At 43.0% G+C, this 14,001-nt stretch overlaps 2 protein-coding genes and 3 non-coding genes across 5 annotated transcripts in view; 3 read left to right on the top strand and 2 right to left on the bottom strand.

Moving 5' to 3' along the window:
- Positions 1-654: 654 nt before the first annotated feature.
- Positions 655-7,081, top strand: snorc (secondary ossification center associated regulator of chondrocyte maturation). Its single transcript, XM_027030607.2, has 3 exons — positions 655-1,335; positions 5,319-5,480; positions 5,902-7,081. The coding sequence occupies exons 1-3, from the start codon at positions 1,245-1,247 to the stop codon at positions 6,009-6,011; spliced, it is 363 nt and encodes a 120-aa protein (XP_026886408.1). The 5' UTR covers positions 655-1,244; the 3' UTR covers positions 6,012-7,081.
- Positions 7,082-9,766: 2,685 nt separating this feature from the next.
- On the top strand, positions 9,767-9,838 carry trnap-agg. The gene has a single exon. It is a non-coding gene; the product is annotated as a tRNA-Pro (tRNA).
- A 231-nt stretch (positions 9,839-10,069) lies between these two features.
- On the bottom strand, positions 10,070-10,141 carry trnaw-cca. The gene has a single exon. It is a non-coding gene; the product is annotated as a tRNA-Trp (tRNA).
- A 259-nt stretch (positions 10,142-10,400) lies between these two features.
- Positions 10,401-10,474, top strand: trnai-aau. Its single transcript has one exon. It is a non-coding gene; the product is annotated as a tRNA-Ile (tRNA).
- A 715-nt stretch (positions 10,475-11,189) lies between these two features.
- acsl3b (acyl-CoA synthetase long chain family member 3b) overlaps positions 11,190-14,001 on the bottom strand; it is a 17,227-nt gene continuing 14,415 nt past the window's right edge. Inside the window, exon 16 of the mRNA XM_035528302.1 lies at positions 11,190-14,001. This exon is cut by the window's right edge and continues 348 nt beyond it. The gene's annotated coding sequence lies outside the window, so the exon portion shown is untranslated.

The raw sequence follows: 14,001 nt of genomic DNA on the forward strand, positions 1-14,001 counted from the left end.
TGACCTTTTCTCCAGTGTTAGTACAGAACAACAAAAAAAAAAACTGCAGGACTCCTGGAATAATCAGCGTGTTTGAGAAGCGCTCCTCTGCGATATGAGAAGTGCTGTATTTGAAGATTACTAAAAATGGCTGCTTTTGCTCAATGCTGTGCACATGACCTCAGCTGTACTGTTGTGTCTTGCACATTGTCATTTATCATCCTATGTAGTTTTGCTTCTCCCCTGTTCATGAATGCCGAATGTGCCAGACAGCACTGTGTTCTACGTGCACTTGGTGGGAATCTTTCAAGAGTGTGTTAAATGTGTGGATGGAAATATTTTTGGGTGGATTGGGGGAGGGGTGGACGATCAAGCACCTAACTTCAGTTGATGCAAGTTTCCTCCTAGCCTGTGATTGGTGGACTGTTGTCAGGAGGTACAAGGCTGGAGCGGCCCCATTTAGCTGCCATGGTGTTGCCTTGATATGCTTTCAGACAGTCTCATGTTGAAAGGTAAACTTGTTTTTCAGGGTGGGGAATGGCACAAACCTCAGCCAAACTCTGGTTATTTGAACGCCCAGATGTGTTGAGACGTGTTGAAACAGGCTCCTTATTCTCTATGGTGTTTTTTTTTTTGACTACATGTAGTTGGGCCCTTTTTTTTTTTTTTTTTTTTTTTTTTTTTTTTTTTGGAACCTCAATTCCTGGAAGTGGTTCGGTGTTGCACCTGAAATGAAGATTTTCCATGCAAGTTTATCCAATTTGATTTGAACTAAGCCTTTGCTTTTGCAGTGTAAGTGTTTTAACTGTAAAAGCCTTTGAAATGATCATAAACTGATGTCTTAAGTTCTTAAAGCTTATTGTTTCCTGTGATGTGCTGGTCGTTTAGGGCCGGTATGGTCTTAAGGCGCAGAACACCGTAGGGAGACATCGTAAAACATAGACTTAAAACCACGGACACAGAGTTGTCTAGCGGTGCTGGTTCTCGTCTTGACCTGAGAGGCTCCGAAGGTTATGTTGCCTCTCACGCCGGCCATGAAGTAGGTGGGCCGCGAATGTAGGTGCTGTGACGACGTCTGGCCAGTGGAACCCTCCCTCTCTCTGCCTGTTCCTGCTCTGCTCTGCTCTTCTCCACCTCTCTCTGCCTGCTCCTGCTCTGCTGTGCTCTGCTCTTCTCCACCTCTCTCTGCCTGCTTGGCCTCTTCCCCACGTTGAGCTCCTGGTCTGGTGTGAGAGGACAGAAGACTAGCTCCCAGCGTAGACGACATGGCCCCGACCAGGAGCTTGAACGCAGACCCGAGCACTCTGCTCTTCTTCCTTGTTGCTCTGGCGCTCTGCGGGGCGTTCGTACGGACAGGTAAGGGTCGCCTGTCCTCACTGCCTTTTACCCCCGGGCCCAGTGGGTCATCGTGGTTCCTGCAGTGTGTTTGACGTTCCAGGAAACGTTCCAGTCGCTGTTAGTGGCTTGGCTTCGAGCAGGATTATACAGGGATATGACTGGAACGCCGTCTGGAATAAATGAAACAATGTAGGTGTTAAATTGAGAGTTGTTTTCAGTGTTGGGAGCCACACCATGTAGGTTATATTTACACAGATTTTCTTAACACCGAAATGACTCGATGATACAAACATCTTGCTGAATCTGGAATAGTTATGTTAAATTTAAAGTTTAAATTCTGTGGCTTTGATTTAAGAGGCCTTCAGTTGGGTAGCCATCACTGAGTGAACACTTGCCTTTTTCTGCACAACGGCTGTCTGATGCTCCTTCAGTAGGATTTTGGGTAAACAGCTTCAGGTCGCCCGAGTTTCACCCCCACATTGAACAGTACGGTTATTTTGCTACTGGGTAAACCCATTCTGTCGAAGTTGAGAGGCTTTAGAAATATGAAGGAGAAGTAAAGAATTTGAATAAAAACTGGGACAAAATCACTTCTGAGAGCTTGAAATGATCAGCACTCTAACCAAAAGCTTAGCTGAATACAAACTTATCTTTAACCATAGAACGTTTTGGTACAAATGTCTGTGGCCAGCATTATGTCCTGACTTTTCACTTGCAGATGTAGGTGTTGTGCTGAGTGGTTCACAAGTTTCTGACACCCCGGTGCTGATCCTGTGAGCACGGCACCGGGACAAAGAGTGTGTTTGTCAGGTGCCCGCGAGAGCGACCCGTTAGACCAGCAGCTACAGAGTTTGACTACACAGGTTAAGCACACATGCAGTCTTGGGCCATAGGAAAACAAATCAAAACCGGAGCGAAAGATCGCATCCTAACTTGAAATGCTTAGTCCTCAGGTATTTACCAAACTCTTGAATAGCATGTATATAACATTGTGCGTGTGTGTGTGTTTTGTGTGTGTGTGCGCTTGTTTGGGGTGGGGGGTCACTGACGTGATGGGGTGCAAAATGGCAATGGTTTGCCTGTTTATCTGATGCTACCACTTCCAACAGTGATTACTCATTTGTGTGAGGTTTTTACAAGGTTGTCAGAGTTCGTTTAGATAAGATTTGTTTGTTCAGTAAATCAACTCTGGCACCATATGAATGAACAATTTCTCATGAACTGAGAGACCCACAGTAAGTGTAATCACACTTATGCTGTAATGGAGAGGTTCTAGTTACAGCCCACCGAGTGTTCTCTGAACCACAAATTAATTCTTTGTTGTGTAAATTTAATCCCAATTCACTTTAATTTGGGGAAATTTACACCTGCACTACAATGCATGTGGCATCTAGGATTCATATCCTTGCTTTCCTTAATAATTGGGTTATTGCTAACACGGTCACTTTCCAGAATCTTACAGACTACACTGATTTGTTATTCTCAAGTGAATTTAGCAGTTACTTAATCCAGGGAAGCACAAATGTTTCTTACCAAGATGAAATCAAAAGGGTCTCCTAAAAGTCTTTTTATTGCATACCTGCTTGCTCTGTTTTCTGTACTGTTTGTGAGTTTAGTCTGCTCTGAAACAGCATGTGCAAAACAGAACTCCTCCCCTGGCGTTCAGTTGCTCTAGCCGGCCTGCAGTATTCCTTCACTCGGTCATCTTGTAATCACGACTCAAATAGTTCCTATGTCGTTCCAACCACCCAAACCCACCGGTCATACGATTAGTCTTTTGTCTTAAATAAACCCTGAATTCTTAAATACTTTATCGTCCTCTTCATTTATATCAAATGAAAACACAACTGCTGTGTGAGTAAAATGGAAAATTGGTTATGGTCATTTAAATTCTACTATACATTGGAGCAGAAAAAAGTTACCCCTTATATATGTGCTACAATACATGACTTCTCGAACAGAATAATAAATCTGGTTCGCTTTTTGCATTTAAAATCTAAAATGTATGACCGTAAGTTTAGGTGGTTTCTCCTCTGTGATTTTATTGACTCGTTTTAGAACCTGTGAGTTTTTCAATTTAACAGAGATTTCCACACCATAATATAATGTTAACTCTCTCGATCAGTGGTCTGTATACCATTGTAAGGGTCTTCCCGAAAACAGCAAGATGCCCCCCTCTTTGTACAGATGTGGAGAGGTGAGTTTATCGAGGGCAGTTCTCGTATCTGAAGTCACTTGCTGCGCTCCTTCCTCATATTCGTGTCAACTCCCAAATCAGTTGAAAGTCAGATCCTTAAATGTCATCCTTTCACGAGCCTCCCGTACACCCACCCTTACACCGCTCGCTCCTGTGGGGACATAAGTCATGCAAAACCTTCCAAACTGAGCAAAAGTGACGAGGTGTATGCTGTGCATCTTAAATAGGCCCGTGGGGTTTAAGGCCGTCGTCTTCCTACTGTTGAGTAGAACACGTGTCACGTGTAATAGGCGTTGTAGCTGGCAGGTGACCTCTCGTGCCGTCCCGCTCATGCAGGGTGAGGGAGTCGACGTAAACCAGTAACTTTCAAACGCATGTTCCCTGAAAGCGAGGAGAGTTGGGTTTTGCACAGGCGGCTTCGTGGGCGGGTTTGTGCCGTTACTCGCGGTGTTTCCAGGCTGGGCTCTGTCCGTACAAACGGCCTTTTGTGCTCCCGCGTGAAGGGATCATTGATGGTGTGCTGGCCTTGTGCCCGTCTGCGCGGTGCGCGGCCCTCTGCGACAGAAGCTCCACCAGCAGCAGACGTGTAAAAATACTCACGTCCTGCTCATCCACAATTGCACCCACATTCCAAATTAATAACCTTATGCTTATTTTTAATAGTATGGCTAGTTCTGGGGCTAAGAATGTGTAACGGTGGCGGAGGTGGTTGTCTCTTGTAAATATGTATTTCAACAGGAAGCTTCTGTTTTCGTGGTTGGTTTTGGGGTGGAGGGCTTTTGTTTATTAGTACCCAAATGTGCACCAAAGGGGTCAGTCAAGTTTAGACAAAGCAAGGCATTTGCTGAGATGATGAACCCTACAGGAGAAGGCGAGATTAAAGAAACCCTTGGCCTGGCTGTACGGAGTTGTCGGCGCGTCTCCACACGGTGTCCTCCAGGACTGTGGGAACTGGGGACATGATCTATGACGTGGGGTCATAGGGGTCACATTGTCATGGCTACCACCTTGGTGTGAGAAGTCGCGTGGCGGGGCCATATCGTGACCTGTGAAATGCAGGAGAACTGAGTGAAGACCATGAGTCAGGTGGAGGGCAGAATAACCAGCAAGGGACGAGTGCTAACCTCACACAAAGAAGCTCGTTCATTCATTTAGTCGGCCACTGTGCCTGGACATGCTCTCCCTGCATCAATGTGTAACTAGCGCGAGCCACCACCGACAACCTTCCAGCCCAGGGTTCAAAATGTTCAGGCAAACAAGACATTACCGTAAGCGCCTTGTTGGGCTGACCATGGAAACATCGCTATTATGTCACATTTTCCACCCTCAACTAGTTTGAGACTCAAGGCTCTTTGGTTTGAGGCTGTTTATTGGTGGTGGTGATTTTTGCTATAACTTACTTGACCGTTCAGCAGTTTCTAATTCCCAAAGCCAAGACGCACCCACCTGTCATAAATGTAGGGATTGTCGCCCTAAGTGATCAACACAGCATGTAATACATCTAGAGTTTGTGGGCTTCAGGGTGAAGTGGCCAACTTTAGAAAACTCTTAAGGCAGGTGATGTAATTTATGGCATTCTTACATGCAATTAGTGCATACTAAATTCATTTGAAAATCAGTTTTTATTTGAACAATGTCTGCACAAATTGCTATTATAGTTTAGCGATTATGATTATTGTATAAATAATTTATTAATATTGAAATATAACCAGTGTTAGGCAGTTGTACACAGTTTTTTTGCTTAAGAAATAAACTTCTGTTTGGATGTAAGCTCTGTGCGGGACGCTACAACTTATCGTTTCAGAAACGGTCGGTGGGTCTTCTCCAACACTGCAGAGCGAGAACCATGACTCGCAGTCCGGTGCAGGAGGCTTTGACGTCACGACCAAAGACCCTTTTCCCGAGCAGACACACAACACCTTCACCATCGACTATGAGGACAGCACAGAGTCTTTCGACGAGGACGGTAAGGCTATGGTCACCATGCCCTATAAAATGGCCACCATGCCCGGGTATGCAAGGATTATTTTTAAAGCTCCAATTTTTGTTTTATTTTATAGTAACTCCCCTTTTATCATCCACATTCTCTATAAACAATTAAATGTTTGTCACGTTTACAGCAAAAGAAAAAAAAAATTACTTAAACTATTGATTCTACCTTTTAAAAGTCTAAAGGCCTCAGTCTGGTTTACCCATCTCACTGATAAATGTAGGATTTTCAATGCCACTGATGAAGTATTTTGTTATAGTAGAAGGTTCTAAAGAAATGGTGCATTTTATTTCAGAATGGTTAGACTTTAAGCTCGAGAAGCATTTATAGCGTTTATAGGCCGAGCCCACGTGCTCCGAGTTTGAGTGGACAGCTGTGCTGTGTGCGCCCCCTACAGGTGTCCTGGGCCCTGGGGCCATCACAGCCATAGTCATCGCCGTTTTCCTCGGAGCGTCTGTCCTCCTCGCCCTCATCGTCATCACACTCCGAAAATTCACCAGCTCCTAGAGTGAGGGGACTGCTCTCCCCTGCCTCTCTGTGTCCCGTTCTGCCGTGGATTCTCCAGCTCTACTGTCTCTTCTCTGTGACAGTCTGATCAAATCCCCTGTCTTGTAGGATGCAGGTCCCCAGTGGTTGGGATTTTGGGAACGTTGGTGTTGACACACATTTTTATTCACGGATTTCTCCGAAAATCTGAGATCAATAGTGTTATACAGGTCATGAAGAAGCCTCTTTATACCAAGTGGTAAGTCTAAGTAATGGACTGATTCTGTCAGGATATCCAGTGCAGACTCACAGGTTTACAGAATTTCATGATCCAAGTAGACAATATTTTATTTTACTTTGTTCGCTTGAACTTTATGGCAGTGTCCATTTGATGTTATCGGATGTCATTGTCTGATCATGATTCCTTTGTACTATGGTGTGCTCGGATATAGTTATAAATGTTAGATGTGATACTCAAACTCATTTGCATACTATATTTTGTGACTTTTTACTTCCACACCATAAATGTTATCGGATAAAATAAGTTTACATGTTGCAGACGCCTGCTTTTGCCTAAGACTGTAAATAATCTGCTTCCAAAACCGGCATCAAAGACGCTCAGACAAGACACCTGATCCTTCAAAGCTGTTGTATAAAGTTGAGGCAAACAAAATATTACCGTAAACATTTTGTATTTGACTAACACTGTGCTATATAAACAGAATTATTTGAATACAAATTAGGGCAGGGGTGGGTGTGCGCACACTTCACTTGTAAGGGCCAGAAGTTATTGCATATATACAGTAGTTTATAATAGTCTCGTATAGACGAGATGTTTCCTAAAAGAATCTAAACATTAATTTAAAAACATATTTTCAGTCTTTTATGGTTGCATTTCTCTTGGACATCGTTTTTAATGATGCAGATATGGTGTATAGTAATGTAATGCTTGTTAAGGTTAGGTTAGTACAGATACTAGAAAGGTTTTGACTCCATTAACGTGTCCCTTGGTATAAGTTTGTGTGCGCGTGTGCATGTCCACGGTTCAACATGGACACGCTGTCTCGACTCAGATGTGTTGAATACGTGATGTCGGCTTAACACTAAAGAAATAAATCTGCATTAAACAACTCTCTATCGTGTCATGTGGTCACACGGTCGGGCTAATTCTGCATTTTGGGCGGGTTGGTATTAAACGAAGCAGGGGGCGCACACAGGCGCACGAGGTAAGCCCGCGAGCTGCAGCTGTTCGCCGGTGTGTGTCTCAGGCTGCGGGCTCGCGGGGGGATGCACGGGGCGCTGCAGCTCCTGTTGGTCCGTACCGCCGCCACGTGTCTGCTGTGCTTGTCTGCACAACACGTTAACATGTGATGCACATTCGGCGTTTTGCTACCGTTTGCTCCTACCAGAGTTGAATCTTTGTGTGTTTCCCAAATGTGTTCCTACGCTTAGTTAATATTTACATGTAGCATTACATTTAGATTTATTTGTGATTTTCAACACCCCCCTCCAAAAAAAACTCTGAATAGTAACACGTTTTTTTCTGTGTAAATACTGAAATTAAGCTAAATGCTAATAAAACATCGTCTATAATGTGTATAAATTCCTCCCCATTGGCGCCCACAGCATTTCAGTCACGGTATTAAAATGGTTAGCCAAAGGCTGCTGAGGCTAATGACGCAATCAGCAGTCCCTGATCCAACACACGAGAACAAGCTTGAACTTGGTTTTATGGATGTGTTCTTTTGAAAGCTAATTGTCTAACTTTGTACACCTGTGTATAATCATCTGAGAAAAAAATATTAAATGTACATAAAATCAGGGAGGCTTTGTCTTTTTCTATACGTTCCTATTTTCTGAATTGTTAACACTTTGTTTTACTGAAGTCTCTATCAAAAAGAGTAAACACAGAACCAAACCTTCGAGTTTGATTTGTCTTGCAGAAATCAATCAACTCCATTTTAATTATTTTATCTTTGCCAAAACCGAACACTACACAGCCGTCATTACACACTGCAAAAAACAAACAAAAACAAAACAAAACAAAAAAAACAAAAAAAAAACCGCATTCTTTATTCGGGAAATTTGCATATATTTGCATTTGATCCCTGCAAAACGTACGTCGTGTTCAATAATCCTCTTGTATTTCAGGTAGTCAAACTGCGTGATTCTGATGCACCATATGACTGAGATTCATCTGTTGTTTTGAGCACCAATACCCTAATTTCATCTGATCTTGTTCTTCGTCATTTGTCATTTAATCATAGAATATATCCAAGTACAGTAGGTTAGAATCAAACATACCAATGAACTAGAATACTGCAGAATACAGGGATAAATGCTTATACCTAGAAGTGCAAAATACATAAGGTCTATCTTAAACAATGATAAGTGCTATAAACAATAAGTGCTAGAGTTTGTTAAAAAGCATAAATAATGCCCTACAGTAAGTATTAAATTAGTCAGTCAATAAGGGAGCACTGTCAGTTGTCCTTTAAATATTCTGCAAATAGATGGGTCTTCAGTCTGTGTTTGAAGATTGCAAGCTGTCCAGACAGCAAGCGGGAGTTCATTCCACCATCTTGGAGCCAGGACAGAAAATGGTCTCAATGCTTGTCGTCCATGAGACCTGAAGCAAGGTATTTCAAGCCAAGCCGTACTTGAGGTTCAAATACTCGAGGTACAGGTCGGGCTTTGACCATTGACCTCATGTATGAAGGGGCTGGTCCATTTTTGGATTTGTAGGCAAGCATCAAGGTTTTAAATCTGATGTGTGCAGCTACAGGGAGCCAATGAAGGGAGTGCAGCAGTGGAGTAACATGTGTGAACTAAAGAAGATTGGAGACCAGTCGTGCTGCTGCATTCTGGATAACTTGTAGAGGTTTGATGGCTCTTAGAGGAAGACCAGCAAGTAGTGAGTTGCAGTAGTTTAGCTTTGAGATCACAAGAGACTACACAAGTACCTGGGTAGCTTCCAGCAAAAGAAAGGGTCGAATCCTTCATATGTTACAAAGGAGGAATCTGCAAGACCGGGTAAGATTAGAAACATGAGTTGAGAACGACAACTGGTTGTCCAGAATTACGCCCAGGCTACGGGCAGCTTCAGATGGTGATACCAGGGAGTTCTCAAAGGAAACAGTAAGGTCATGGTTAAGGTTGGGAGTACCTGGGATGAACAGAAGCTCAGTTTTACTGGGGTTGAGCTTCAAGTGGTGGGCTGTCATCCATGACGCGATGTCGCTCAAGCATGCTGAGATACGTCTGGAGACTTGCATGTCAGAGGGTGGAAAATAAATAAATAATTGAGTGTCATCAGCATAGCAGTGGTAGGAGAAGCCATGAGGAGATATTACATCACCAAGAGAATGAGTATACAAAGAGAACCGAAGGGGGCCCAATACTGAGCCCTGTGGAACACCAGTGGAGAGTCTATACGGTTTGGATGTGGATCCTCTCCATGTCACCTGATAGCACCATCCATGAGTTTTAGCAGTTGATAGTTTTGTTGTGACGATGAGGTTTAATGCATTGCAATTCAGAAAAAGCGCTAGACCGCAGGGGTTGGTAACAACGTTTTTGTTATATCGCCACCTAGTGCCACACTAGAGCGATATTAGGAGTAAATGTCAAACATGTCATGATGAATTCAATTAATCCTGTGGGGGATTCACAGCATCGATTACAGACCGATCTCAGTAAGAACCAACCATAGCCATAGTTTAATCACATGAATAGTAATGTTTGTAAGCATTAGTGGAATTAATTTTTGCAGTTCTGGCTCGTTGGTCTAGGGGTATGATTCTCGCTTAGGGTGCGAGAGGTCCCGGGTTCAAATCCCGGACGAGCCCAATTTTTATTCTGCGACTTCATAATGACATCAGAAAATTGCGAACTAGCTACACACAATAAAAATAACGAAGATAATAAATTATCAGAAGTAATGGAGGTGTCGGTAATCTGAAATGAACCAGTGCGAGGTTAAAGTGCGTTTTGACCCCGCTTTATCAGGTAAAATATACACATTTAAGTTAGAATTTCACAACTGGGAACTGTAAAATGTGAGTGAAACGCTAAAGTTTTGACCCCGACGTGATTTGAACACGCAACCTTCTGATCTGGAGTCAGACGCGCTACCGTTGCGCCACGAGGTCTAGCGGGCGGAGTGTTGCTACGTCCATAATGAAAACACAGGAGACGGGAGCAGTAAAGTTCTGGAAGTTACAATTGGCCCGGTGTTACATTAGCTATGTAACCACGCGAGAATTGTAACTGAACACAACAATCGCATATTTTTGTGTGGGCTGAGCAAGATATGATTAACTTGTATATACGCCGTTTCAATATAGCAGCCTTATATCGCGCCCTTATTTTTATTTTGTCATGAAGGCTGCGCCACCCACCGTAGCACAGGGCCGGTTAGCTCAGTTGGTTAGAGCGTGGTGCTAATAACGCCAAGGTCGCGGGTTCGATCCCCGTACGGGCCAGTCTCTTTTCCTTACGTGGATGTCTTTTCTGTCAGGAGTTGAAGCTTGAGGCCATTAGGTGAACAGTATTATCAGCCAAAAATGCTTCAAAAGTGGTGAAATTAGTGCTATTGTTAGGGATGGCAATTTAGAAATTTGGTTCTTCTTGACCTCAGTGCTCCAGTAGTCCATTGTATAAACCATCTATGAAACTGGTTTGGCCTTACTGGTATTGCTCTGAACTGGTTCCAGTCAAACTCGATGAGAAGTCTAAACGTCATGAGCTATCCTGAGGTGTCCCCCAGGGCTTGATTTTGGGACCAGCCATCTTTAATCTCAATTAAACTGCTCTACCTGGACTGTATTTACCTTGCCAATTTTTAAAATATTGTTTTTCACTTTTAACAAAGCATTTTGTATTTCTTGATGCAGTTGTACTTTTGTCCTTGAATGTACTCTTTTACATAGCCTTTTATTCATTTTTAAATTTTATTCTTTGTCTTCCATTTAAACCAATCATATAAAATTAAATAATTGTTTTTGTTTTTTAAATGTTAATTTCAGCAATATAGCTTATGTGCCGACAGCCATGTATTCTTTATTTTCTGTAAAGCATTTTGTAAACTGTTTAAGAAAGTGCTATACAAATAAAGTTCATTAATTATTATTATTATTATTATTATTAATATTATTAATAAAGCACACTGTGTATACAACATCAGTCAGTAGCCTTTACAATGGTCAAAGCTTTATTCCTATTGATGTAACTTTCAAGTCAAATTTCCAAATAAATAACAGAGGAGACATCTCCTGTGGCCAGTCATTCCACACCAGGGAGACAAGACCCCAGTATTGGCAAATTATAAAAAAACAAAACAAAACAAAACAAAACAAAAAACAAACAAACCAATAACAAGACTGCATACATTTAAAGAAGGTACTACACATATACATCCGGTGATAGGATGGAAAAGAAAGCACAACATATTTACACTTGGAGTGATAAAGGGAGTGGTAACCATGTCACTTCCTCCCTTGCTTGTTTATATGACAGCGGCCGTGTACGAGGCGACAGGTGCTGAAAGCTTACGTGCTTCTTTGCATGGCTGATATCTATCTGATCTCAACACTTGGTATTGGTTTGGAGTGCATTCTTTCCTGTGGGTCATCAAAAGCCAGTAGCTTCTTTAAACATACAAATTCACTTAGATTAAAAAATACAAAACCAAAACAACCACAATGCAACCAAAGTACCCTGCTGTGTAAACACAACCACAGACAGACCAGTTCAAACTGGACTAACACCTCAATCACACTTGAGCAACACCCTACAAGTCCATGGAGTGCCCACGAGTCCGTCTGATTGGCTACTTTCAGTCTTAACAGTTAGTCAGATGCTGCCTATTTGATACTGTTACCATGGCACTGTAAAAATAGTCCGGATGGGCAGAACACAAGCTGTCTAGATTTCTCCACAGAGGACACTAATCACCACCCAGGACTTTATGGCGTAACAGTAAGACAACAATCAGTTGCCAGTTCTACATTTCCTAAAAAAAGGCAGCGTGGGTGCTCCAGACACCATGGTACATGGAGTGACGGACGCCACGTTATAATGACAGGAAATGACTTAAGGCAAGCGAACCCACACGAGCGTCTTGCTGAGACAGCCGAAGATCGCTGGGTATGAAAGCCCACTCTGAAGTGCTCAAGAAACAAGCCTGAGAGAGCAACAGCTGTGAGGACGCACACAGCCGTGCCTCCCAGAAGTGTGGCGGGGTGGAACGGGACAGAACGGGGCTGCAGGTTCATCTTTAATGCGTCAGCAAACAAGGAGATCAAGGCTAAGGGAAGAAAAGCTTAATACGCGTTACAGGCTACACAAAGGCCAGACGTCTCGCTCGGGCACGCGAGGACGTGAAAAAGTGCTGGAAACAAACGACCAGAATTAAAAAGACCATTTTCCTAGAATGCTCCTAGAAAAAAGAAAGGAATATTAAAGTGTATGAAAATGTGCAAGAACGTTATTTTCAGAACACCTGGACAAGCTTTGACTGGAGTATCGTTAGTGACCAAATTCAGCAGTTTGTCTGAAAATCTGCTTCACCCTATTCAGTTACAATGCTTTGGATCATGTGATGTAATCACTGAAGGGTCACCTAAGGACAGGTGGCTTGAACATTACAAAAAGTCCTTTGAAATATATCAAGACAGCACAGGCCCGTCTGCCACAGGGCAGAAGGTGCAGTTGATTATTCTTTCAGAGCCTCCACATACAATTCAGCTTTTTTTTTTTTTTTTTGCTTTTTTTTTTAAATCTTTGCTGATGAGCAAAGGTGAAATAGAGGGGCTAATGCTAGCCACTAATCAGAAGGATTACAATAAGTATTTAAAAAGGGGGGGGGGGGGTAAACAAAAAGAATTGATGGTTTCTACAGATCTCACAGATCCATTCAAAGCTCTTTTCAAGGTACATCAACCCGCCCAAACATGCACGCGATACACTCGTCAATGTCTTCTAAGAACTACTAGTACTGAAGAACAGGAAGAAAAGGATCATGAGGATTACACAGGTTTAAAGCAACATACACGTCCTGTGTGTAGTCTGCGTTTCCCTGTGAAGCGGTTGGAGGTGGAAACCCAGAGAGGTTTGTGGGTGATTGCGGCAGAAGACGGACAGAAAACAGGAGGATACCACCGAGCTCTGTTCACATACCTGATCCGTCTGAAGTGCTGGCAAGGTACAAAACACACGAGATGGAAGAAAGATGATTATTTTTGGCTGGTTGTTAAGGACACTCACATGCTTGTTCATCAGCTCAGTAATAGCGCTCCCACATGGCAGGACGATGCTGTTGATCAGAAACCCGACCCCCAGTGCAAGGTCAACATAGACGGAGTAAACGTTAGTGAGTCTCAAACGGGTCTGAGACCTTAAGAGAGACAATTAAAGCTCTACGTGTTCAAGTGAAGAGAAGAAAGAGTGAACGTGGTACACAAACTGTGATCGCAGGCCTGAGGGACACAAAGCCCACAGATCAGGACACTCAGGCACTTGTTTCTGCCATGCTAATTCCCGCCAGCGTTGTAATGTTAGAATGTAATGTTAGTCGTCAGTGGGAGTGTGTGTGAACATCACTCAGGACTGCTTCACTTCAGGCATCTCAAATATTTCAGAAACCGGCACATGAACAATTCATAGAGTAATACAGTATATGTGTGTGTGTGAGAGAGAGAGATATTAAATGGAAACAGTTAAAAGAAATCAAACAAAAGTAAAGAGTTTAGAGCTTCCTTGCACAAACCTGGCTGGCTTTTGGAGTCAGCTCTATAAACATGACTGTATTCATCTTGTATCAAACAGAGTTACAAAAAGAAGAGGAGAACCCGGGGGGGGGGGGGGGAGAGTGAGAGAGAGGGAGAGAGAGAGAGGGAGAGAGAGAGAGAGGGAGAGAGAGAGAGAGAGAGAGAGGGGTGGAGGGATGCTAGCATCTCCACATTCTAAGTTTTGTTGTGTCTTGTGTCTCCGCTCGTCTTTCTCCGCTCGT

This window comes from Electrophorus electricus, chromosome 7 (genome assembly GCF_013358815.1).
Source record: "Electrophorus electricus isolate fEleEle1 chromosome 7, fEleEle1.pri, whole genome shotgun sequence".
NCBI lineage: Eukaryota > Metazoa > Chordata > Actinopteri > Gymnotiformes > Gymnotidae > Electrophorus > Electrophorus electricus.